The 27,359-nt window shown below is 42.2% G+C and overlaps 1 protein-coding gene across 2 annotated transcripts in view; it reads left to right on the top strand.

Moving 5' to 3' along the window:
* Positions 1 to 11,331: 11,331 nt before the first annotated feature.
* The window catches only part of CDH4 (cadherin 4), a 706,159-nt gene continuing 690,131 nt past the window's right edge, over positions 11,332 to 27,359 (top strand). For both annotated transcript variants that reach the window (XM_032802286.2, XM_032802285.2), the window contains exons 1-2: positions 11,332 to 11,472; positions 14,648 to 14,759. In XM_032802286.2, coding sequence (XP_032658177.1) covers positions 11,413 to 11,472; positions 14,648 to 14,759 — 172 coding nt within the window. In that variant the 5' untranslated portion in view covers positions 11,332 to 11,412. The remainder of the gene's footprint in view (positions 11,473 to 14,647; positions 14,760 to 27,359) is intronic.

The raw sequence follows: 27,359 nt of genomic DNA, 5'->3' as shown, positions 1-27,359 counted from the left end.
CAGGGCTGTGGATTCTAATGGGTGGCAAGGCGCCTAAACTTTTGGTGTTACAATACCTAACTGTCTTTGTGGATCTTGCCCTTAAAATCCTACTGACTTGACTGGAACTACTGCTTGTGCTGATCATCTGCATAGGTCTAAATTTTACCCTTTACGCAAAAGTCCTGTGCACCACTTCAGTCCCATTTGCACCCTATTTTGAAGTTAGGTGGTGCATAGGTGCAGAAAGGTGAATTTCATCCTTTATGCATGTGAATAGTGAGTCCCCTGGGCAAGATGTGAACCATCCTAGAAATGAAATGCTGTATAGCCCATTCTCAATGCCCTTGGCTACCGGTCCCCATGGACTACACTTGAAATTAGAATTGGCCCTTTTGAACTTCCTGGTGACAACAGCCAACTTCTTGACAAACAGTATCATTTATAGCTTTAGCAACAAGGGAGCCACGGGGGGGAACCCTTTGGGAAACATTGCAAACATATTCCAGCATTCCTTACAACTAGTTTTACAATCAGGAGAGAACTTTCATTCCTGAAAATATAAATATATGTAAACTTTATTTTTTAGATAGCACAAAACAAATCTCTTTTTAAAAAAAGAGCCAAAGCAATATCAAAATTGTTTTGCAATCTGAGGTAAAGTTTCACTCTTCAGGTACATCGATGTCACCAGCTAAAGGATAAGAAACATTGATTTAAATTAAAATCATTGTCAGGTTCAGAGATGTATAGATTTTAAGGCCAGGAGGAATCATTATGATAATTTCATCTGACTTCATGTATAATATAGGCCATAGGACTTCACCCAGTAATGCCTCCATCAAGCCCAGTAAGTTCTAGTTTTCTAGCACACATCTTTAGAAAGATATATGATCTTGATTTAAAGACTTGATGGAAAAGATATCACATTCCTTGGTAAGATGTTTCACTTGTAAATTACCCACACAGTTAAAATTTTAAAATGTACATTATTTCCAAAGTGCTTATTTTCCAATTTCAACTTTCATCCATTGGATCTTTTTATGGCTTTCTCTGGCATTTTTTGTTCAGGTTTTCTAAGGAGGAGAAAATAGTTTTGGAGTCATTTTAAGCCAGTTTTAAAATAGCCTTCTCTGATAAAGTGTCTCTCTGACATTTAAATTCTCACTCATTTAAACTTTGCAGCTCAAAAGCCCTGTTTTTCCCCCGGTTTCTGCTTAGTGAAAAATGCTTCTTGTCATGTGAGCTTTTAGTTTGCTGTGCTGAGTAACAAGTAAAATATTTGCTTCTGCACCCCTTGAACAAAAAGGTCTCATTACATTCCAGACTTTTTTCCCTTTAGTGATGGCACTATCGGTTCACCACTTCAATAGATCACATTATGATTGTAAATAAATTGGAAAAACAGTAGTAGAAGATATTGTACTGTAAATCCCAGTCTTGTTGTACAGCGCATAGTCTTTTAATAATTCCTATCAACATACTGCATTTCCAATCCTGTGCTATGCATCAATTGTTCCTACGCAGATTTGTGTGTACAATTACTCAGATTCCATGCATGCACTGGGTAAATTCTCACACAAATGCAACTAATTAGTCATTTGTACATGAATCTTGCTATTTGTATGCATATTCATGGCACTTCTGCATGCAAATTAAGTAGCTAATGTATATTAAAAACCCTTTCTCATTTAACAAATAAAGGCTGCAACACATTTGGAATACAACAATTTAGTTGTCTAAGAATATACAGTGGCTTGCATATGGATCATTCCAATGACTGCAATGTGCAATTGTTTTCTGAACAAGATTTAGGCTCTACCTATTTCAAGAGAATTCAGAATAAACTGCTAAAATGAAATGTCATCAAAATCCCCAAATGACTAATAGATGGATTCCAGGATCCAGCCTGTGGCTTGAACCAAACAAAATTTTGGATCATTGTTAAAGGCAAAGAATTTATTCATCTAAAATAATATGCATTCTCGAAGGCTAAAGTGCTGTAAAGTATTTTTGTGTCCCTATGGTCTCCTTATTGGTTAGCACAGCAAGCAGAGTCCCAAGAATACTGAGAGTGGCCTGAGCTCAATGTAACAGAATCACCTGTATTTATTACAATAAGAAGTACAGAGGCAGCTCCCCTTATGTTGCTGGTACAAACAGTTTCCCCTTGAGCTTGCAAGCACACATTTTGAACTTGCTCTCAGAGATACTTCCTGAGACAGGGGTCCTTCTCATCTCTCGGGAGTCCCAACTTTCTAGTGGCTCCCCATGGATCTCTTACTAAGGCATATTACCCACATTTTATTTTCAGTTGTGCCCTTCAAACCCTTAGGCTTGTAAGTTCCTTCCTGGGAAGTACCTTGTCTTCCATATTGTTTTGGGCTAATGATGTTGACAGCTTCAGAAAATTACTTCATATCAAACCAAATAATGGTAGCTTCCTCTGTGCAGCTCTTAACATCAGCTCTTCACAATAAATACATTTAGAAACCCTGCTCTGGTGCTAAATTGATTGATGTTCACAGAGGGAAAGATGTTAAGGCTTAAAAGCCAGTGAGTTGCTGGACACCTAACTCCCATGTGTGGCTTTGAAAATCTCCCTGAGAAACCACATATAATTTTCAGAGAGGAAAAAAAATATTTGTCATGGATATTCTAGGTCTGGTCTACGTTTACAATTTGATATCGGTTAGCGGTGTGATTCTTTGCCAATCCAGCTATCTTGTTAAAAGCCCTAGTCTAGGCACAGTTATGGTGGTATAAAAGTGCCTTATACCAGCAGAGCTTATTTCAATTCCCAAACTGGAATAAATTATACCCATATGAGAACTCTTATGCTGGTAAATGACCGCCACACTCGATAGGTTTACCACTTCAACTATACCACCACAGTTAAAGAAGCAAAACTTTTAAATATATACTGGCCCTTATTCTCCTAGCTGAATCTATTATTTGTTCAGGACATGCGACACACATGATTTTTGGAAGAATCTTTCATACAAACTGGGAGTGGTAACAAAGTCCTATAAGAACACTGCTTCTCAGCATGTACCTGTAAATGGGCTTAGAGCTGGGCACAGCAGAGAAAGGATAACCAATCTAAACTGCTGTGTGGATGGGGAAACTGAGGCACCCCACCTCGGCATTGGTGGGTAAATGCCAAGACACCTACACTTAATGCAGATATCAATGTATTTTAATGTTCACAATGCTACACACCAAAATGGTTTCAGGCAACCTGGGAACAGAAACCCAGGACTTTGCAAAAGCACCTATGGATACCATTACAGTGTTTGGTAACACTTGGAGGTTGTATAACCCAAGCCAAAAAGAGATTTTAGGCATACTGCCTCCACATTGGTCAGTGACCAATCCTCTGGCAGTAATCTCTGGGGGAAGGTGTGATGTTTCGCTCTATAGTCTTTACAAAAATATACTTATGATATGAATATGACATAACTGAGATGTACTTCGTGCAAAATCGGTCTTTGGAAAGGTTTCAAGCATCAGAGGGGTAGCCGTGTTAGTCTGGATTTGTAAACAGCGACAAAGAGTCCTGTGGCACCTTATGCGTCTGATGAAGTGGGTATTCACTCACGAAAGCTTATGATCCAATATGTCTGTTAGTCTATAAGGTACCACAGGACTCTTTGTCACTTTTTATTGGAAAGGTTATAATTTACTGAATGTGATTATCCAATTTGTATGCCTGTATCATTTCTGTATCTGAAGTTAGGAATATTGACTATGTATCTGTATTTCAGCTATAATAATTTGGGTGACGCCCATTGCTAACACTTCAGGTATAACAATGGAAAAGCCAGACAGGACTGATGACCCATCAGTGAGGACAATGGACTGTGAAAAGGCTTGGCCTTCCTGGGGATGCTCCATACTGCCAGTGACTCATTATTATGGAATCAGGTGGTCTTGTCACCTAAACATTATCTGGGACTTCTTGTAACTTTCCACTGGAAGGGAAGAGGGGAGTCAAGTTTGGGAAACAAAGGATTCCTGCCGTGTGTAAATCCTATTTAAGGGTGGGGAAGATGACAAACGGGACTCCTCCTCTCCATGGCCTGTCTGCCCAAGAAGAAAAACTGCAAAAGCCACCGGAAGGGACAAGGGGGTGGATAAGAGTCCAGACTAAGATAGCGGTACAGTCTGAAAAGAAATATAACTGGAACTCTGAACCACAGAACCTTTGCAACCTAAGATAACATTTAGGGTAAGAAATTACATTTTGTAACCTGTTTCTTAAGTATATTGAGCTTAGCTTGTGTACTTTGGTTTATTTGCTCAGTAATCTGCTTTGTTATGTCTGTTATCTCTTATATTCACTTAAAATTTGTAGTTAATAAACTTACTTCTTGTTTATAATATAATCCAGTTTATGTAGTTTCTAACTGGGGGCGGGGGCAAGATGTTGTGTGTATCTCCCTCTCTTGAGGGAGGGGGCAAATTTCACAAAACCTTTGGGTTTGTACCCCTTAAAGGGAGTGGGCACCAGAATGTTGGGGCAAGCCCCTAAGGCTGAATCTTTCCAGAGCAGATCTCTGTCTCTCTGTGCTGCTAGCGGTGGCCGTGCCTGTGTGATTGGCTGGAAGAGGCTTGTGAGCCTAACCCAGCAAGACCATGTAAAGGGGACCCAGGCTGGCAGAACAGACTGACTCAGTGGAATCCCTGCACGTCAGGTGACACCCCAAAGGGCCCAAACCCATCACAATGTCCTTCTCTTTTCTATTGCTACTTTTTATCAAAACTGTCAGTTTGACCATAACTCGGGGCGGGGGAAGACTGTAATTTCCCATAATGGTGGTGGAAGAGGCTGGTTGACAGCCATGTCTGTGTACTGAGCTTGATCCCCAAAGTCCTTTTCGCTTAGGGAAAAAAATCAATTAAAACAATTGTATGTTATCTTGATAAATACCCTTCCCCACTCAGGCTATTGTTACAACATGAAGGCTACTGTGGATTCCCAGAGTTTTAGGCCCATGTGGTGATTAGCTATTCTGATACAACTTTCTTTCTGAGATGACGGCACAAGCAATTCCTTCCTGCAGCCTACTTGAGAACACTTTTTCTATTAAGCACAGTTTATGATGAGTCAGTTTTTGGGTGATATTTGAGATAATCAAGACATCTCTTTAAAATAAATTCACAGATATTATTCTGTTTTACTGGCTAAACGTCTTAATTGTCGCCCTGAGTAAAGGGAAGAGAAGAGCATCCCTGAGCAGCCAAGGAAGCAGGTTGTAACCTGTTGCGCGGTGTACACCTGTAGCAATATATTTCTTCCAGTGTGCTGGTATAGCTACCTTAGACAGCATTTGAGGCATGAGGAGCGGAGTCAAAGCTCCGCCCATTCTCTTCCCCATCCTGCCTATTCACAGAAGGAATAGGGATCATAGCAAACATGGTGGAGTGGCTCCAGGTAGCTGGTGTGGAAGGGCGCCTTACTTCCCTTTATTCCCTTGCACAGTGGCACAAGCCCAGCCATAATCTAGCTCTTAGCAACATGACCAGGTGCACTAACATGAATTAAAATTACCTACATGGCCATTTTGTTTTCAGTCATGTTATATCAACTTCTGGCTGTAGTGAGCATATTCAGGTTTGCCTGGGTGGCTTGCAGAGGAATCTTTTCCAAAACTTTTATTTCATCCCCAGTGCTAGAGGGACATGGTGATAAAAATAGCCTAACAACTTACCTTCGGAGAGCAAAACAAATAGAATAGCTGGCTTGTAAAAATATCACTGCTTTAAACTATAATCTGTCATAAGGTTACAGACCTGAAACAAGTACTGTTTTGTCTGCCTTTGGCTTATTACTTTTTTTTTTTTTGGCGGGGGGGAGGGTATCAGAGGAGGAGGAGGGGAGGGGTGTAGGGTGATACCTCATTTGCAAAACTAATTTAAGTAGAAAAAACAAGGTTGGAAATTTTACACTTTTGCAAGCATCATAATTTAATTCTACATTATATCCCTATTAAGTATGTTGGTATGTTACTTTACCTAAGGTGAAAATGAGTTGGAAATAGGGTTTTTTAATTGTCTGTAATATAACCAATGTTGGAATACTGCCAGGCAATACCTGTACTCAGGGTGGATTAATGCAGGGGCTTTAGGGGCTGCAGCCCAGGGCCTCAGACTAAGGTGGACCCCACAAAAATAAATCCATAATTATATCCAATTCAGTGGTCACCAACTTGTTGATTGCGATCAACTGGTCGATCCTGAAGCCTCTGCCAGTCAATCGCGATCTCTGGCTGCTAAAAGTCCAGCAGCACAGCAGGGCTCAGGCAGGCTGCCTGCATGCCGTGGCCCAATGCCGCTCCTAGAAGCAGCCAGCTGCTGGCACATCTCTGCAGCCCCTAGTGGGAGGGGGACAGCCTGTCTCTGTGTGCTGACCCTGCCCACAGCACCATCCCTGCAGCCTGGCTAATAGGAGCTATTGGAATGGCGTTTATAGGCATGGGCAGAGCACAGAGATACGCTGTCCCCCCTCCCGCCAGGGGCGCACAGAGATGTGCCAGCAGCCGGCCGCTTCCGGGAGTGGCGTGAGGCCATGGCATGCAGGCAGGCAGCCTGCCTAAGCCCTGCTGTGCCACTGGCCGGGAGCAGCCTGTGATAAGCCAGAGCCTGCACCTTGCACCCCCTCCTGCCCCCCAACCCTCTGTCCCAGGTCAGAATTCCCTCTTGCACCCAAACTCCCTCCCTGAGCCCACACCCCTCACTTGCTCCTGCTCCCCAAAACTCTGTCCCAGCCTGGAGACCCCTCCTGCACCGAAACTCCCTTCCAGAAAGAAACTAATATAACAGCTGTTCTAATGTAAGAAGTCAGCTATTTTGATTTAACTTAACTACATTTTACATGTTTTGAGACTGAAATGTAACTACAGAATAGCTTTATGTTAATTAAAAGACAAGTTTAGTATAGCGTTAATATCCTCAATGCCACAATTATGATCATTTTGTTTTAAACTAGGAACAAGACTTGTATACGGGGGCCCCACAAAATCTAATAACCCTGGGCCCACAGAAGAGTTAATCCAGCCCTACCTGTGCTGTTCAGTAAGGAGACCACAGTGCCATTCCTAATGGAAGGCCACCATCAGCCCTTGGCATGGTTGTTTCTCTGGATCTCCAAACTCCTCTTTCCTTTGTTATTGCTTTTGACATGGACCAAGGTTAGTAGCGATGCCTCTCCAGATCACATCAGGACTCAGCCACCTGTCTCCTACTTTCAGAACGTGAAAACATCAAATTTATATGAGACCCAAGGTCATGATTGCACATTGTATTAATTTCATTTCTCTCCATATGTCACTTTCTTTTTAGTATAGGCTATTTTCCCACTAGCACCTAGCTTGAACTTCTTACTCAAGGAAACCTCTTACTGAACTCAACCTCCCATGGAAGTAAATGAAGTAACTGGGTGGAAGTCTTTCCTGAGTAAGGAATTCAGAGCTGGGCGCCTGGGTTGGGACAGCATATGCCTCTTGGCTTTGTTTTCCCTTCTCCTGTCCATTTAATTTGTTGTTCTCATGCTTTTATATATTCGATGCCTGCTTGACAATATAATTGTGCACTGTGGTGTCCCTCCTCGTCGATCACATCCTCCTGTATCTCATTTTCTGCCCTCAGTAATGCAGCTTACAGCTGATACTCATCTTCTTTACTCAAGGTTCCATTGTCCCCTTGAGATGCACGTGTGACTCCCATTGCTGTCAACAGGGAATTACACGTGGGTATCAAGGGGAGACAGATCCCCTGTGTACTCCATTCTCCTCATTATCTTGGCACAGCCAGTTCTGTAAATGTCTCATCTCTGAGTCTTTTATTCTCTTGAGCATTGTGTAGTGTAGCAAGCTGGCTCTCAGGATCAGCAGTCTTGCTCCTGAGATGTTTAGCAAGTTAATTTAATGTGCACGTGTACATTCTTGAATACCTTCATCTGGCCAAACCCATGTCTTGGAGTGTTCACACATCAGATGATAGATTTTTCCTATTTCCTTTTTACACAAGAGTCTTCTTAACTAGTTCCCTGCAACAGACTGAAAGGGGGGCGGGGAGAAAAAGGAGGATAATACAAAATTATAGTTAGTAAAGCTGAGAACAGCCTCCTGACATTGCACACTATCACTCTCCTCTGTAACCCTTAGATTCAAATAATTGATGGCAGTTCAATAGATATAAACAACTTAACTGGATTATTCCATTTTCCTAACGATCTGAAGGGTCACCTTTTTATGGACACTTTAAAACTAATGGAGAGGAATGGAGGTAAAGATAGCTAATCTGGTTCTAAAACTTACTAAAGAAATTTGAGGTAGGGAAATGGGAGGGGGGGAAGAGGACCCAGACACTATCTGCACTTGCATTGTCTGTATTCTCCTTCCATGATCCCTCTGAAAACACTAAATATGGCCCTTAGAGCCAAGATAAAGAACAGATTACACAAGTCAGAGTTATAGATCCCTAAATGGAAACTATTCCAAACAGATTCTTGGGTGAGTTAATGAAAAATTCCAGTCACAGGAATTCCAGTCACTGTCTCTATTCCCCAAGTATAGAGATAGTGGCCACTGCTTAGAAATGAAGGTTGGCAAACATGAATTAAATGGGATATGAAAAGAGGCCAGGCTTTGCAAGCAGTGTAATAGTGCACAAATTGAAACAGTGGGGCACTGCATTCTTCCAGATCCAAAATGCAAGGAGGTTAGAGAAATATTTTCTCGAGTCATTGGAAAGAGCAGAAGACACTTCGTTAAAAGCAAAGAACAAAAACTACCTGTTACTTCAGGGTATAAATTAAAGAAGCAGCAGTAGATTTAAAAAAATGCAACATGCCATCAAATTAGAAATCTTCTCTAACCATATTGGGGGAAAAAATCTGCTCTGCTTTTCTTCATGATGAGTTGTGGTGTTAGACTTATTTTGATAATACTGTGGAACTTCATATGTTAATAATATGCTGGGGGGAGGGAGGAAGGAATATGGACACAGCAACAGCTGTAGTCCAGTTAGAGACAACAGTATGTAGATGTTCACAAGAGAATATTCACATTTTAGCAATGATACAAATCCACTTTCTTAAAATCTTAGAGGTAAAAACAAGCTTGTCTTCAGGGCTCTTTAAACTTTATGTAGCAGCAGGAACAACAGCTGCCTTTCAATCCATGACAACAGCCCATGACAAACTTTGGAGCTCAGGGTGAAATTATGGAAGGGCAAATTTAGACTGCGTATGTTAGGTGAGATTTTATTTTTTTCCCCTACCGCGGTGTGATGGAATATTCTGCCAAAAGCAGTAATAGCAAGTGCAAATTTAAAGTAGCAGTGGATATTTATTTGATGTTACAAAATATATTCAGGTTATCTCCTTCAAGCAGGGTAAAGGTTGTAACCTACTAAGATGGGAGGAAGGGACTAATTTTCATTATATATGTATACAGAGGTTAACCTAACAAGGCCCTGGTCTTTGATTAACATGATACTAATAAACCTACCCAATAGCAAAGTGGACATGTGTGTCTCATTCTTATACGTGTATCAAGCAGAACTGTTTAAGGACTAGACTTTGAACCCTGCATTTTCCACAAACAGCTGTTGGTATGCAGCTATGTGTGCAAATCAGGAGGTCGGGTGCCCAGCTATCCAATTTGATCTTGCAAACACTGGTCAGATCTGCTCAAAATGTGTGTCTGATAACTTTCGTTTTATGTGCAGTTGAACTGCATGCACAAAAAAAAAAATGACCACAATTGGATGCCTGGTTCAAGCTGGCTGAAAATAATAAATGATAGTGCTTATCATTGCTTTACATTTTCAAAATGCTGTACAAAGTTTCCCTCCTCTGAGGGAGGCTCCCAGGGCCTGATTAAATTCTAGTTTTACAGCAAGGTAACTCCACTGAATCAGTGGAGTAAAGGCTAATTTACACTGCTGTGATATCCGAATTAGACCAAATGTATCAGTTTCCCTTAAAATTAAGTAAATATATAAGGGGCTTGTTGGAGTTGGGCCCAATCAGACCAGCTGAGGATCTGGCTCAAGACTTTTTACTTTAATACCTGGTTTTAGAACTGGCTTTCACACAAATTACTTTGATCACAGGAATGAACATGCCTATTTTATTCAATCCCCCCCCCTACCATAAATGTAATTAGAACAAACATAGGACCTATGCTTCCTCTAGACCTGGGTCTCCAGCCAAACACAATGGGTGAAACCTCAGAATACCTGAGTTAATAGTAATGTGTTTATCCCTTTGCTAAAACTGAACATAGACCAACTTTACTCATTTGTAAACTCAGACTTTCTTTTTTCATGAAGTCTCTTTTCTTTTGGAATTTCTAATACGGCCATTACCACATCATCTTAACTGTACCTATATAACATTTTTTTCACTCTCAAAATATTTCAGTATAAGCAACCACTCTCCCAGCTTTGCAGGAAGGGAAGCTATTGTTTGTACTGTGATTTCTGGGTCTGTTGGTTTTTCTTCTGTTTTCTTGTAGAGAACATTACACTGTGGTGCATAACCATTAAGGAGGGCAGGTTAACCTAATCCTTTCTCAGATGCAAGCTGGACTTCTGTGAACACAACTGTGTGGTTTGTTTTTTTTTCTTTACACAGTGCAGATGCTTTTAAAGTGGTCCTAGACTTTTGTAACAGCCAAGACAGAAGTACATTGTACTTCCGTTTAGGATACTGCCTAACTTCCAACGGCTAGTCGACTTGTGTTGAAGGTATTCACCTCTACCAGACCAAAGGCACTTGTGCCCAAGTACACTGAATCGCATTTAGGGACACTGCAGATACATCCTTTAAATACCAGTGGTTTCATAATGCTCAGTGACTGTGTGATAGCCATTCCGATAATGAAGTCCTTTGGGGCTCCTGCTTGGAGGCTGGCGCTCCCATGGTGATCACTTCCTCTCTATTCTTCCTACCTTCGCTTACCCAAATGATCCTGGTGAGACCCAGCAAACCCTATATCTAGCGCAATGCACACGTGGAACAGGGGTGCCTCCTGCAGGGGTCAGCCTGGGCCTCGGTGCACCGCGAAAGCTGCCCAGTGCTACCCTCGCCTGTGTCTGGAGCAGAAGGGGGCTGTGGAGCGTGGTCCTGGCTCTTCGCTCCTGCTGCACCTCAGCGCGGGGAGCAGAGCGAGGCGGCCCCTTTAAGGCTGCCTGTCACTGCGAGCCGTATGGGCCGGGCTTGGGAGGCGGGGACTCGCCAGAGCTGCACCGAGAGCGCTTCACCTGCAGTTCAGAGCTGGCGAGCGGAAGGGGGGCACGGGGAGCCGCGGGAAGCGAGGCAGGGGCGCTGGGACTGCCCAGGCAGGCTGGAGGGAGGCAGCCCGGGCGCTGGGCAAGCGGCGAGGAGGAGTGCCAGCCCGGAGTCCGAACGCAGCCGGGGAAATGACAATTGGCTCCGGAATGCTACTTCTGCTGCTGCTTCCCTTCTGTGGCTCGGAGAGGGTAAGTTGGGTGCCCGGCTCCCACGCCGCCGAGTGGCCCAGAGGATGCAGCTGGGGAGCGGGGGTTCGCCCCGGGGTGGGCTCGCCTCCTTCTGCCATGGGGGGCGGGGGGAGCCTGTTGGAACACACACACACACACACACACACACACGCACATCTATCTGCATACAGCTGGGGAGATGCGCGTCTGGCTATCCAGGCACAGAGCTGCCTGCAGCTAGAGAATCCCACACGTCTCTCTGTGTGTGATTGTGTGTGTGTGGTTCATCTCATGTTCGGAGCAAGTGGCAGCACCTCGCTTGTTGCAGAGAGTGTGTGCAACAATGTCAGGTCTGTGTGTCTCATGCCGGAGCGCAAACACACACACACACACGGCTTTCTCCCGAGCCATTCATAGGCACTGGCAGACAAAACCTCCTGTACGGAGAGACTACATGGAAAGTAAAGGGGGGGGGCTGTCTGGCAGAGGGGTAACACGGTACCCCTGGGCCAGCCGAGACGAAGATCCCCATCACTTACAGCTCAGTGCAACCAATTCTTCTCCGGGGGAGGGGCAGTATTGCTTTAATTTTGCAATAAGGGGAAGGCTCTGTTCTGAGGCGACCAAATGCGGGAACTTCAGAATTGAGGCTCAAACGGGCGCTTGAACCCCAGCATTTCCCCCTCTCGGTGTGTGCCTGGGTGTTGCAGCGACTGCTGAGAGAGTGAAAGGCACGCAGTGATCAGCGGGAGAGAGAGGACCAGGCACAGCAGGGTGGACTAACTGCGGCGTGGAGCAGCATCCTTTAACTTCTGAGTTCCGTAGCTTCGGTGGAGTGATGTCCGCTGCCTTACAGCCTTTGCTGTGTGCCATTTTTATGGCGTGCTTCGCTTAATTTCACATCTACCATTTGTCATTAAAGGGCTCCTGTCAGTGGAGATGTTGGGGGAGAGGGTTTGACAAAACTTGTACAGGATTTAACGTGCCTTTCCTACGATAAACTTTCGTGGCTTGTGTGCGCGTTACTGTTGTGTTGTGAAACAGCCTTCGTTCTGTCCTCCGGGTCTGCAACACAGAGCTCACTTCTCGGTGTGCTCCGTAGCATTTGTAACGCACATGATTTGCAGTAGACTCTGTAATGGAGTCTTCCGAATTGAATGTTGTGGCTCCAGAGTGCTGAGCGTGGAGGACAAATCCTCCCGAGTCGTTCCTTTGCCTGCACGGGAGCTGTTTTTATAACCTCCCTGTGCCGGCTGTGTCATTTACGGTATATTTTAACCTTGCCTGGTGTGTCCTACGGGCTAATGGCTTGAAAAGTTTGTTTTCAATTTCTTAATGCAATCCTATCAAATAGACAAAACAAACGAACCCCCCAGCCTATATAATATATAAACCATCTATCGATCACATGGATGCATTCTTACAATGTTGCCTGAAAAATGTTGTTGGTGTGGGGTAGGGCTTGTTCTAGAAGCCAGTGGCATTTTGTATTTTTCAGGCTGAGCGCCTGTGTGCCAAGTTCAATCTGTGGGAAATGTCCATCATGTCCCAGTTATCAGCCCCGGGGGTGGGGGAGAGGAAGGGAGGACACTGGCGTACTCCCCACTGCAGCGGCACTAGCAGTCACACTTCTAACAACTGGGCGATTTTAAATTCAAAAGCTATTCTCTTCACTTCAGTCAGCCCCTTTGAAATGTTTCCTAATTGCAACATCTTGCCGGAGACCGTCAGAGTCCACAGAGCTGCTGCTTTCTTGCACTTCCCATGCAGGAGCTGGCATCTATCTCCCAAGCGTGATTTCTAGCAGAGATTACATTGGCTTTTCTTTCTGCTTAGTAAGCTCATCTGAAAGGACAAGCTGAGTGTGTTCCCTCCCCCTTCTTTTTAAATGAAGCTTTCTCTCAATTCATAATTATTTTAAAATCCACCTTTGTGGAACTGATTTCATTTCCTGGCTTGAGGGGCTCTGTCTGCGTGGGATTGTGTGTCTGTGTTTGGATGGAAACCCTTCCTGGGTTAAAAGTTACACGTTCTCTGGGTATCTGATTAGTTGGTCTTTAGCCCTGATCAATGAGAGCCGAGAGCCCACTGGGTTCTTTCCATGTGAAATCCATATCCATTAGCTAATGCTCGAGAGAGATCTTTTCTTTGCCCCAGAGCTTCAGACCGTCCCTTGTCACCTGCATTTAATTGCAGACAAGGAGCTTTATGGGGGAGTTGTCCCGGCCGATGCTTGGTGCTTTGGCCGAACCTGAGCAGGGGGAGTTATCCAGCAGTCCGAGAGCATCACATCGCCCCCTTCCCTGCCCTGCCCTAGGTTCGAGGTAATGCAGGGAGCACGCATCTGGAGCCCAGTCCTTCGCTCTGCAAAGAGGAGTGAAGGAAAGAGAAAGTTGCTTGCAGCAGCCAAGTTTTCAGGCGGCGCTTTCCCTTTAAGCAGGCAGGTTTGGGGCTGCGCAATGGTAATAGGCTGTCTTGGCTCCGGGCAGCAGGTGTGGGGTCATCCTTAGGGGGTCTGTTCTCGATTAACCTTTCTGTGCATGTGCTTGTGTTTCAGGCTTGCGTGCACCCTCGCTCCCTGCGAGGTGGTTATTGCTCAGCAGTTCTGCTCTGATTTGCTAGGCGAGGTGTCCGGTGCTTAACGTCTCACATGCGGAGCAGTCGTGCACTGTAGCATGGCTAGAACTTCAAGAGACTTTCGGGGGATGGGGTGGAATTGGTGGGCAGGGTAATTGTCAAATTCAAACGGGTGCTCCTCTTCGCAGTTCTTGCTGAATTATTTTTAATCACATTCCAGTCCGATAGTGTGGTGCCCCGATCCTCCTTGAGGATAGCAAAACTCCCACTGATTTTTAAGGTTGCAAGATCAGGGCAAAGGATGCCTGCAGTATAGGAGCACTGTTGTCACTGATGAATTGCTGATCCTCCTCTCCACCCCTTTTAATCATACCCAGTAAACCAGGCTTCCTATGGATAACGATTCCTTATTGTATTTCATGCCACTGTTTTCTGTTCAGCTTAATTTTTCTAATATGGTCTGGATCCACTCCTATAGACTCCTTGTCAGGTTCACCGGATCCATCTTTTATTGCACATTGCTTTGTTGTTCAGGTTCCCCTGCTCTTCAACACCTGAACAACAATATCATAACAAACACAAGTCATGTTGTTTGTTTCCCTTTGGTTGTTCTCTGCAGGCGCATAATGGGGATCTTACAGTCAGACCCACTTGCAAGCCTGGCTTTTCAGAAGAAGATTACACAGCTTTGGTTTCGCAAAATATCATGGAAGGGCAGAAGTTACTCAAAGGTAAGTGGAATGAAATGATTCCTAGATGCTGTAGTGAAAATTTTTTATGCTCATTCTTTTTTTTTCCCTTTCCTTTGTGGGGGAGAGGCGCTTAGAGATCTGAGAGGCAAAAGGCCAGAATTTTCTGGTTTTGCTGGTGAAATGAGAATATCCATAGAATAATGTTTGTAGGAGGATGAAGCATGAAGTGATTTACCTGAGAATAGTAGTTTGTGAATTAGATGAATCATTTCACGTCCACATATTGTCTGACTCAGGTGAATTATTGGACGTCATCCATTTCACATCTTTATCTCCCACTCCCCCATCATTTTGCTGAAGCTTTAGATTTGTTTTTTACAGAGTATTTTTATGTATGAAATTCAAAGATCCTTAAATTATCCCTACTCTGAAATGCATGATAAAGCAGACGTTGTTGTTGGAAATATGATAAACAAGCCTACAGACATTCTGTTCACAAATGTGGCATTCATTTTCATTACTGCCCCTCTGACAACACGAAAACACAAGCAGGAAGAAACTACCGATTAGTTTGATAGTAATTTCAGGATTATAACCACTTTTGTGATTGTAAACTCTAAAACGTCTTCATAATCTAAATGACAATAGATTATCCTGTGTATTGATCTGTTTCCCTTTCAAGTTAAAAATAATTAAACTTTATATTTGCATGATATAGGAAATGTATCCTTGTTTTACTGCTGTGGCAATTTTTTTAAGACAAAATATCACACCTCTGTACACTGGTAATCTCTAACAGATGCTATATGGGAATTTTGTAATCACGATACATTGAAAAGGGCTAAGCAGCACATGGTGATTTTTCATTAGAGATACGGGATAGCTGTAGTTCTCTTTCTGGCTTCATCGTCTGGAACTGAGCATTTTGCTTCAGTGATATAACCCTTTTACCTCTCTGTGGTCTGGCAGTCAGTTTGGTTTTTCAGCCTAGTTGTCTTAGTTCCGCTGTGCAGGAATTTACCTGGCTGACCCTGGCATCAATAAGCAGATTTTTAAAAAAAACTTTATTATTTTTAATTTGAAGGATAACTATACAGGAAGTCACATAGGCAAATCCAGGACTACCATAAGGCATAAAGCAATAGAGAAATGCTACCAGGTGTTTACATAGTTAAAATTCCTTTTTTTTCCCCCTGCTACCAAAACTGTAGGATTTTGCAGATCAGTCTTTGAGCTGAGCATTTAGATTTTGACCCTTTGGCTATGGGAACTCATTTTAATTTACAGGGTTTTCCAGATATTTCTCTCTACTTTTCATCTTACTAAATAATAATGTCATTAGTCTGCTACTTTGGAGGAGTATTTATGACAATTTGCTGTTGATGAATTGTACTGTGTATCGTGTAGGTGGACAACAGGGATGGTGCAGAAGGTCTGTTTAGAAGAGTGCAAAGTGATTGCCAGCTAAGCCAACGGAGTAGCTGTCATTTCATTTCAATAACAGATGTCATCTCTAAATAAATATGAAATTATATTTACCCAGTCAGTCTAGTTGAGTTGAATAAAAAACATGTATAGAATGAACCCTGGTTTTGTCCTTTAGAGTCCAGTTGAGTGCCCACTGCAGTCATGGTAAAACTTTGGTTGACTTGGAGGAGAATTGGCCCTCAATATGTTATTTAAATATATATGTGAACATATATACACATCATATGTAAAATGTGTGCTGTGTAACATTGCCAGGTGTTATGTCAGTTGTAGAACATTTTGTCAACTGTAGGAGAGAGGAAAAAAGTGCAAATATTATGTTTGCCAATAGTTAAAGTGTCTTCTTTATACCTTTTGGAATTGTACATTCAAATACATGCTGCTGTTTATCATAGAGAAACAAATATATCTAATTAATTTGTATAATTGGGGGGAAAATCTGCTACATAAAATTCCACTTTGTGCTTATGTTGTTCTTATATATATACTCAAGCATGCAAAATTGGTAGTTTTCCAGTTTTCATTTAATTTTACTTCCTAACACTCTGTCTGCAACATAAAATGTTTACCTCTTTCTTTCCATCTGGGTGAAGTATTCCACAATAGTTCAGCCCCCAAAATGGGTTCATATTGCTTATATTAATGTGTTTGATGGATTGGCATATGTACTATTTCACGTTATCTAGCCAAGCAAGGCTTTTCTGCCAGTTAATACCGTCTTGTCAACAGTATTCAGCAATTCCTCTTCAGGTTCAGTGGGACTGTTTGTGTGAGAAAGGCATGTAGATTTTGACCTGCCAAGATTTTTGGGGATTCAGGGGAGGAAAAGGAAGTTGTTTTTTTTTCTTTTCAAGTGACTTTCAAATGATGAAATGTACCTCTGTGACAACCAACACAAATTCTGCTTAGCTCCAGGAGGTAGATTATCAACTAATGTAGTTTGCACTTGAATTCCCTGGAGCACTGATAATTTACACCAGCTGAGGATTTACCCCAAAGGATTTATGTGGTCCAATAGGCCTTGTGCTGGACCTCAGGACAGGAATGAATTTCAGCCAACGTTAATAAGATTCAGTGTTAATAAATGAAGCCTGTTCCAGGCTACTTAAAAACAGTGAGATGATAAATATGGCATTTACGTGGTAAGCTTTGTAGTACATGGCCCACAAATATATATGTTATGAATACATATATCAAAATAAAAGTGCTCCTAGCTTTCCTGGTTTGAATAAAGTTAAATAGATAATGACTACTTATTATTGAGTTATTTCAATGGAAATAGCTTAGCCTTAATTTGACAACAAAAGCTTTAACAGAGTTCTTGTTTTATTATCAGTATGTCATACAATATTAACTACTACTTTGTGGCTCATCTTATTTGCCTGAGTCAGCTCTCTGACTTCCTCAAAACATACGGATTCCAGCAGGAATTATTTGTTACACAGTAATTAACATGTTTATGATAAATGGATGGAAGAAATGCCGTGGCATTTTTGTTTTATGTCTAAATGAAAAGCATTTGCATTCTAAAAATTTCATGCTAATTAGGCTTTAAATAGTTTTCCCCAATAGGGCTGCAAATACTCTATATGGCACCCCATTGCAAATGCCGTAGCTTAATATGGGGTATTAGCTGATGTGATCTGTAAAGCCAGTGGTTCCGTTAGAAATGCTGCTCCTTCCTTTTTTATGAGTTGTTTAGATGTAATCATATATATTTTTGTCTGTTTTTGTTTTCAGGATAATAAACTTACAGTCATGATCACTGATGCATGGTAATGTCTAAAATAGGATGGTTAAAGTATTTTTCCTTAGGCTAAAACTGAACCATCTCAAAGCTGCAGTGTAGCAGAGGACAATTACTGTGCTGGTATCTTTTTCCTCTGCTTTGTTAATAATTAATGTTAACTTAAGCTGGTGAGAACATCTATCTGGAGGGGTTGGCGGCACTGAGATACACTGCTACCCTGGAGGCTAAGTTCAGGAGCAACCATAGGGGTTTGATCCCTGGGTTAGTGGGGGTATTGGGGTGGTAATCTTTAAGCCTCGTAGAGCAGGAGGCGTGGGTAGCGAGTAGGGTGCTGGTAATAGTGGGCTGTGTCATTGAAAAGTGACTTGCAAAAGTAAATTAACAAATTGGTCTGGTGCCTTTTTTTATGCTGCTTTATAAAGTCTGAAAGGTTGAATTGTGCTGCTGCTCCTTCTTGTTTTTTTAAAAAAACATCTGGGTTTTTACATTAAAAATTGAGGCATCGTCTGCACTATGAAGACTCTTATGCCTCCGGAATTAGTGGAATGATGACATCACAATTCCAGTCTATTTAGGTTCTTATACAGCCTGCACCCCTGTAGCATCTGAACACCTCCCAGAAGTGCGATAAGTTTCACGACTAGTGTCTGCTGTGTGTGGCTCTCACAAGAGTTGGGAGGCTGAAAACAGAGCAGTTGAGAAAGAACAGGATTTTTAGTAAGACTGTTTAAAACTCCTTCATGTTTGTTGTTGTTCACATCTAATTAACTTCAATGATTTATGTCCTGTCCACACACCACAGTGGCAGTGCTTTACTTATTTTAGTACAGTTAAAGTGGTACAAATTCCTTAGTGTGGACATACTTACATTGGTTTAAAAAAAAAAAAAAGAGTGCTTAGACTGTCTACACTACAGCCTATGTCAGCATAATTTATGTTGCTCAGCGGCGTGAATAGACCACCACTGTGAGCTGCATAAGGTACATTGACACAAATGCTCATGTACACAGTGCTATGTCGTCGGGAGAGCTTCTCTCCCCCAACACAACTTCTGCCACTCATGGAGGTGTTGTTTGTATGCCCGTGGGAGAGAGTTCTCTCTCCCATTGGTGTAGCGCGTCTTCACCGGACACGCTGCAGTGATGCATCTGTATTGGCGCGGCTGTGCTGCAGTAGCGCTGTACATGTAGACATCGCCTTATACAGATCTCGCTTATATCCATGCGGGAAGAGGAATAAGCTGTTCCACTACAAGACACCTTTTTACCAGTATAACTGAATCCATACCAGGGCTTTGACTGGTATAACTATTCTGATTTTTTTTTTAAAACTGCACCCCTAACTGAAATAATTAAACCAATACAAAATCTGTGTGCAGGCCTGGCCTAAATAAAATTTTGGATAAAGTATGTTTTTCTTAAAGGCTCTTTCTCTTCACACATTAATTTAAGGTTTAAGAGTTCCTAATAAACATCTCTAAGACACCCCCCTCTTCCCCCAAAGTCTTCTGGTAAACCAGGGAAGATCAGAATTCACATTGCTGATATTTTCAAGGTATAAAACAAGCAAGAGAGAAAAAGCATAACAAACCCATCAGGCGTCCTTTAAGTAATGGTAAAAAGCAAAAATGAGCAAATTCGAAGTTAAAAAATTTCCAGGTCACATTTCAGACCAGCCTCTAATGTGTTTGCTCCAAACTCCTGTGTATATAATAGATGTGGGGAAGAGAAGGTGGGTACTCTAGTGCTTATACACAAAACAAAACCCTACCAAAACAAAACGCTACTAGAATTTGATGAGAATTTTTTGACACACAATGCCAGTTTGTCAAAATGAAAGCATTTCTATGACAATGAACAAGTTTCAGTTCGCATTTCACCAGGGCAAAACATGTGGCTAGTCAGGGCACTCATGTATGAAGTGAGAGATTCAGGTTCAAGACCCAGCTCTGCTTGATTCAGAGCAGGGGTTCCCCCTAATTATCAAGCTTTTGTCTATTCTGGGATGGGGGGGGTGTCTCATAATCCATTGGTTAGATCACTCACCTGGTGTGTGAGAGATGCAGGGATTTAAAGCTGAGACTCTCACTTCCCCGGTGAGCATTCTAACCACTGGCTATTAGCTGTTCGAGGGTCTTTCTGGCTCTCTTTTGTTTTTCATAAGTGTTGAAAGGTAACTTCAGTTTTTTCCCAGTGTGGAATGGGGAATAATTTTGAACTCTTGAAAATTTTCTGTGAATGGGAAAACCACTTCTCACCCAGCTGCATAAGGCAGAGCAGACACATTTCTCCTCTGGGGGAAAGGATATGCCGGGGAGGGGAAACAGCTTCACACAGCAAATGTTAGTCAGGTTGCTAAATGCGCCACTGGAAGGAGCTAAGATGCTGTGGTGATGGTATAAGAACCTGGATGGAACAGAACAGTATTCTTGGGGTGAAATATATAGTAACGAGTATATGCCTAAGGATTTACTGGGCACAGTGAGAGAGAGTGTGCGTTTAAATATCTGGTGGGCTCATTGCACGACAAACACTGATGAAGACATTCTTGTCAAAACTCAGTCATTTCTGCTCCATTGTCTTAGGGTAGGTGTAAACTGGAGCTAGAGGTGGAATTTGGAGCTCAGATAGACATAAACACGGTTGCTCTTATTGATGGCAGCAAGAGGGGCTAGCTGCCCCAAATATTATCCTGTCTGACCCCTAGTGAGTACTCAGGCAGCTAGCCCCTTCTGCCGCTTGCACTGCTGTGGCTATGCTTCTACTTTTAGCATGTCTGCTTGAGCTGGAAATTACCCTCCAACTCCAATGTACGGTAGACGTACTCTTAGAGTTTACGAGGCTTTTATAATTTTGTGCTCTGAATATGAATAGGTGACATACATATCTTTCCTATTACTCCAAATTTAATTTAGTTCACTGAAGTCCATTCTACTGTCAGTCTCTTTAGTCCAATCTGAATTTAATTTATATTCATTCCCAGTGCCCAATTGCCTGGTTTAGACATCAGTGAGCCAGTCAGTCTGGCTGAAATCTAGTGCTTGGGTCCTGCATGGGTCCCTGCCCCTAAATTTCCAGTTCAACTAGATAAGCCAAGGCCAAAATGGTCGGGGGGGAGTACATTCAGGTATTGCAGGGCTACCTAAGAGTCAGGGACGCGCTCCTACCGTTTACTTAACAGTGCTGGCTTTTCAGTTCCAGTTGTCCCTGGATCATAAAACTCCCTAACTTGTGAGCTGACTCTGCTTTAGGATTTTCTGGCTTGAGTGGGGTTGCTGTATTTTTGGCTAAATCCTTTGCATTATTTCTTTCTTTCAAAAACAGCCTCCCCCCCACCTCTTTTGTTCACTATCAGTCACATCTAGCTGCTGCTGCTGGAAAGATAATAAGAGCGATAAGGATTGCAGCTGTAATATTCCATAGCCCCTGAAATGTTTAACATTTAAAGGACTTGGCTTCATAGGAGTCCCCGGACCATAACCTCCTGTTCTGATGGGCTCAGTTTAATTACTTTTTATCGCAGGCCATTTTATGAATCTGCTCATCGCTGAAAGGAAGCTACCAACATAGCTCAGTGGTTTGAGCATTGGCCTGCTAAACCCAGAGTTGTGAGTTTGATCTTTGAGGGGTCCACTTAGGGATCTGGGGCAAAAATCTGTCTAGGGATTGGTTGTGCTGTGAGCAGGGGTTTGTACTAGGTGACCACCCAAGGTCCCTTCCAACCCTGATACTCTATGAACATGGTATGCTGGAGGCACTTAAAGCAGTGGTTTCTTCCATGCTTCTTTTGGGGGAAAGAGGGAGATGAATTTGACCAATGTTTTTAAAAAATGGAAACAATTGTTTAGCTGAGGCTTTTAGACTTTTTCGTGAATGCTTTGTACTCAAAACAAAACAAAAAAAACCCCTGTGAATGCAGCATCTCCAAAATGACTCCTGGGATTTGAAGTTGTTCATGTGCATTGTGGCCTCCTTGGTGGCTTTTGGCTTCTAAAGCTTAGTGGGGAAGAGGGAGTCCTGGTCCACTGTCAGTTTCTGGAGATGTTCTGCCCATGAAACCGAAGACAGGTAGAATGCCATTAGTGCCACTGAGGGTGGGTCCTTAGAGGCAACTTCCACATCACCTTCTGGAAGTGTGGCATGAATGCCTCTTTCCCCCTCCATGCCATCAATTCATACAGACGGGTACACAGCCATCGCCCCATCTTCTGCCATGTCATATTATGTCTCCTTGATGTATCTGGTGCTAGAATTTCCAGGAAGCAAGGGGAGGGCTACTTGGTCCCCTATTCAGTACTAGCCACAGTGTGCCCTAGTGTGTTCAGTGGGGAATTCCACTACTGCCTGTTCTATTTCCGATACCCCATCTGGTTTACTGTGACCGTACCTTCCTAGTGGACTAGGCTGCATGCTCCCCACTTGGAGTGTATTTGAACAGAAAAGAATCCAGATGTAAGTGGGAATTATTGAAGAAGATCATACCCTGTCCTAATACATTTTACAAGGTTTTATTTTAAAACGTGAAACCAGGTGAATGCTCGGTGAGCCTCAGGACTCTTTCCTACATGTTGACTAGTCTTCTCCCTTTACATTTTGGGAAGAGGACTGTTTGTTCATCCCCCTCTTTCTTGGTCTAACTGGTGGGCAGTTGGATGGCCACTTTTTCTCCTGCAGTCTTCAAGGCACATTCCAATAGGCAGATCCTCTCCTCCTTCAAGCCCAGGATTTTCCAGAAAAAGGTGCTCCCCATTTATCCTACCCAGGAAATGCTTCTCCAGCCCAATAACTGCCTCTTTAAAGGTATTTATCTTCACCTGGGGTTTGTTGCAAGTCAGAATGCACCACACAAATAGGGAATTCAGGGGAAGACCCAAGGCTGGGGCCAATACATTGGTTCACTGAATATTTCAGGATGGAGGCTGCCATTGCGTTTTATCCATATTGCACATTATGCTTCAGATGATAGACCTAATATGAAAATTGTATATCAATTTAATGAGACCAGATTATTTATTAAGAGCCTGCAGATTAAGCCTCTTTTATTGTTAAATGAATGTTACTTTCCAGATCAGAGTTTCAAATCTAAGTAAAATCAATTTTGCTCAAATTCTGAAGAAGCAACTGATCCTTATCTGAATGACTTTGCTTTTTTAACAACAGACTCAGCTTTTCTTCTTTTTCTGTAATTTGACTATTCAAGAATTGCACTGCTTCAAAGTAGTCATGCCCGACTAGGTGATATTTAGGAGAAGGATGAAATGAAACAGCAAATTCTCGTGAAGAAAATTCTGTTTGCAGCATTTTTTTTCCTAGTATGCTGAGATGGGTTTAGTTATACCTGGGACAATATTGTTTTCAATATTGATACAAATTTGGGATTTGATGTTAACCTTCATAATATGTGTGTGTGTTTGTTTGTTTTTGGATGTCCAAGTCACTGACATCAACATCTTCTAGTCTCAAGAAGACATGGTTACCATAAAGCTACATCTGTATTAGCAAAGTGACCTATGGCTGACCATGTTACTAAGCAGTGGTCACACTGAACTGCTGCTAACAGTGCAGAATCTCTAGAATGCTTTCTCAAATAGTGTTTAAAATGTTATTGTTTAATCTATCCACACTAATAGTTAAACGCTTTCCTCCCCCACCAGTTCACATGGACCCATTGCTGATTCCTATTGTCTCCTCCACAGACATCCTGTGGGATGTTGGGCAAGTCGTGCAGTCTCTTGGTACTCCATCTACTCACTGGGGTTAATAGCACAACTCTGCCTCAGAGAAGTGTTGCGAAGATAAATGCATTAAAGATTGTGAGGCACTTGAATGCTATCACAATGGGGGCCATATGAGTACCTTAGATAGATAATCACCAGTGAGTCAATTTACTAGTGTTACTAGGCTTAAAAGTCTGATTCAGAAGGAGTATTTATGATGGGATTTTCTAGGGGAGCCTCAATCATTTTATTTTTTCCATAGACCTAGAATTTAATAATACAGAGGAAGAGGGGTACCTACATTTAGTTCAATTCATGGATACTGGTAACACATTGAAGCACTATGCCTAGTCCTACGTGTTTACAGGATTGTGTCTAGAACATGCTTTGGACAGAATTTGTAAAACTCCAATTTTGCAATGACTCAATGAGTTATCCTTTACAAGGGCCAATGACTAGAAATGAAGTTCTGTATGGGCCTGATCCTGAGCAATTGAAGTCAATGGGAGTCTTCACACTGACTCAGAGGCAGAAGGATCTATCTCTGTGTATTTTCTCTATATGGAACTGTATTTTGTAATTGTAAAAACCCGTGGTTAACTTTTTGATTGTATCTAGGTACTTCCATGGCCCACATCACTCTTGTATCGTGTAATGTCAGTTTTATTTTTCCTGATACTATGAGATATTTAAAGTGTTTTTTTTTTTTTTAATTTGGCAGAAGGGCTTTATATCGATCAAATAGTTTTAAATAGAAATATTGGAACAGCCTGCAAAGATGGATGCTAGCAGGCGAATGGTACTTGTCTAGCTTCTAGTAAGGGTAACTTCTAGCGAGGTAATAATTTAAACACAAGGGACTAAAACTCTGCTCTGCGTCACCTAAAGTCCAGGTGTAACTGTGGGCATGATTTGTCTCCCAGAGTAAAAGAAACATCAGACTTAATCAAGAGCATGCAGCATAAAGATTTTGTTTTGAACTGAATTAAAAGGAAAACATCTGTTTTTCTCCAAATATTTGTCAGTAATACTGGCTGCTTTATTTCCTTCAGCAGAATCATTCCCAAGTGAATTTCTGTGAAATGCATAAAGTTGTTAGTTGAGCAGAATTCCTTTCTGCTGCAGTCTTTAATGTTGTTCTTGCTGATATTTGTCTGCAATAGAACTGCATTCATGGCCTCTTAATGTTGCTTATTTATTTATTTTAAATTGCAAGTGCACGGAGGGAGAGAGGAGAAACAAATGTTTTGGCATCTGGACCATACAGTCATTAGAAGCTGAGATTTTCAGCTACTGCTGCTCCTCTCCCTTCCCAACAGATCACATAACTCCAGGACACTGACTCTTTGCATGCCAGCCCTGTCTCTTTCTTATCCTCTGTTCCCATCTGGTGCAAATGCTCAATTATTTCTGCTTTACCATCGCCTGTCTCCTGCCTCTGCTCCTATTTGTCACCCTTTGATAACACCAAGAGCCAATAACAGGGACTAGTTCAATGCTCCATTTGCTATGTTGGGGCTAGGTGCTATGCTGAGGGTCAGGTATGCTACAGCCTGTTAAAATTTCTACTGGTGTTAGCAGTTGAAGGGCTGGAAATACTCATGTAGGGCAACAGAAAAATAAAAGTATAAATCCTTTCCATTTAAATCAAGAGCCAATCTGTGTGTTACATTGGTGTTCAGAAGCATTGCTATCGTTAAGGCTTTTGCCATTTCCTTTGTAAACCACAATTTTGTAGCTGTTTATAGATGAGGCATAAAAATGAGTTCCAGCCTAAGACTTTGCTGTCCTGAGTTTGTCTAGTAGCGATCAGTCCTTTTATTTTTCCTTTGAAATAATTATAAACATAGCAATTAGTCAAAGATAAAAAGACAGGATTACAAAAATTGTCACTTACAAAGCTATTAATCGGCTAAACCAATCAATCAATCAATCCCTGCTATGGAAAGTCGACAGAAAGACACCACAAAGGCATGTCAAAGAAGCAAATAAAACTGTTTCTTCTCTTAGAGAGTAATGTAATTTGGAATTCTTGGCATGCAAAGCAAAACCACCAAGAAATATAGTAGCAAGTGCTTTAATTAAATACAGAATCATGGTTTAGCAATTCTGTGTTTGTATAAATGTGAAAACCCAAACACTTGACTAAGCAGTTGCACTTGAATAAGTCCAAATCAGTACTGATTTACGGCGTAAAATGTAACAAGCTATTTATCCAGGATCAACTTATTCAGGAAGTAAATAAATAAAATAGGGTTGATTTATATCACAGCTAAGTGCTTGCTCCTACATACACTAGCTGCTGTGGCCAGTCCTACTGTGAGAAGTCCTGTTGACTTCAGAGAGACTATTCATGTGCAGGATCAGGTTCTTAGTATGACAGCAGGTTACCACCATCTGGTGGCTCTTCATTGCCTTCTGGAATGCTGGGCTGGTTTAGATAATGCTGCCAAACGTGCTGCCACTCGATGGCCCATCCCACTGCAAACAGGCTGAAATGTTCATGTGGTGTTTGTCTTGTGCTTCGGTACATGAGGTATGGGGTGGGAGCTCCACCTCGTTAACTGAGCTCTGGCTTGTTCAACAGCTTGGATCAAGACCACTTTCCTCTTTATTGTTGCCCTCACATATTCCTATCCACCTCCCTCTTTCACAGGAAACCTCTATCAACTAGTTCTCTAGCTTCCTCCATAAACATATTTGCCAGTCTGACACCTTCCTTATTGCATCACACCCCTGTCCCCAAACACACTGGTGGTACTAATTCCCCACCTGCTTATTTGGCATGACAGAGAAGTTTGATAAAGAGGGAATGGGGAATTTTTCACAATGAATATTGGCCGTATATGTCATGATGGGAGGGGAGGTGTCTGATCGTTGTGGACAATTTAACAGATTCTCACTATCTTCTCCTAGACCACACAAATTTGGATTTAGTGAATCTAAGGCTGCACTCCCTAATGACCACTGCTTGTCCCAGAGTATGCCAGATTTGAATTCAGCAGGGACTGGCTTTCAGGATTTCTGGGCTCTGCCACAGATTCTTCAGTGGGAAGTTGGAGCCATATGCCTAGTCTGGGAAAGGTATAAAAATGTTTGTTTTATCTGACTATGGTGTGGGGGAATAATTTGATTTGGGGATAGCTGTTAATCAAGTTCATTCTGCTCCCCCATCTCTGAGTAGTTATCCCATTTCTAGTAAATTGTCCCGTTAAGTAGAAAATTAATGAGAATGTATTACCATACATCTATAAATCCCCTGCACAACGAGTGAACAGATCACTCTCTGCACTTCCATTATAGGAGCAACCGAACAATTCAGAGCTAACTTAGAGTGCAAGCAAGAGTGTATTGAAGAAACTCATCTTAAAATAATGAACCCAAATCTGAGCTATTTGTATAGGGAAAACATCAGGTGACTCCAAGTCAGAGAGCTCACCATCAGGCCAAACATTAGGTGTTTGATCTAAACTGTGAAATCAGGAACTTCAGAGTTCAAGAAAAAACTCCATCCAAAGTATGCCCTGTTTTACTACCTCTGAGAAACCACAGTAATTGCAGTGTGGCTTTTCTTTTTCTTTTCTTTCTCAATGCTGCATTCCTGGGACCTATTAATATCTCAGTGTGGCTGGGTTGATAAAGAATGGGGTTTAATCCTCTGTCTGCTGAATTTTATGTTTGGTCA

The sequence above is a fragment of the Chelonoidis abingdonii genome, chromosome 14 (assembly GCF_003597395.2).
Source record: "Chelonoidis abingdonii isolate Lonesome George chromosome 14, CheloAbing_2.0, whole genome shotgun sequence".
NCBI classification, from domain to species: domain Eukaryota; kingdom Metazoa; phylum Chordata; order Testudines; family Testudinidae; genus Chelonoidis; species Chelonoidis abingdonii.
Note: the sequence above shows the minus strand (reverse complement) of the source record. Positions and strands in the feature narration are given on the sequence as shown.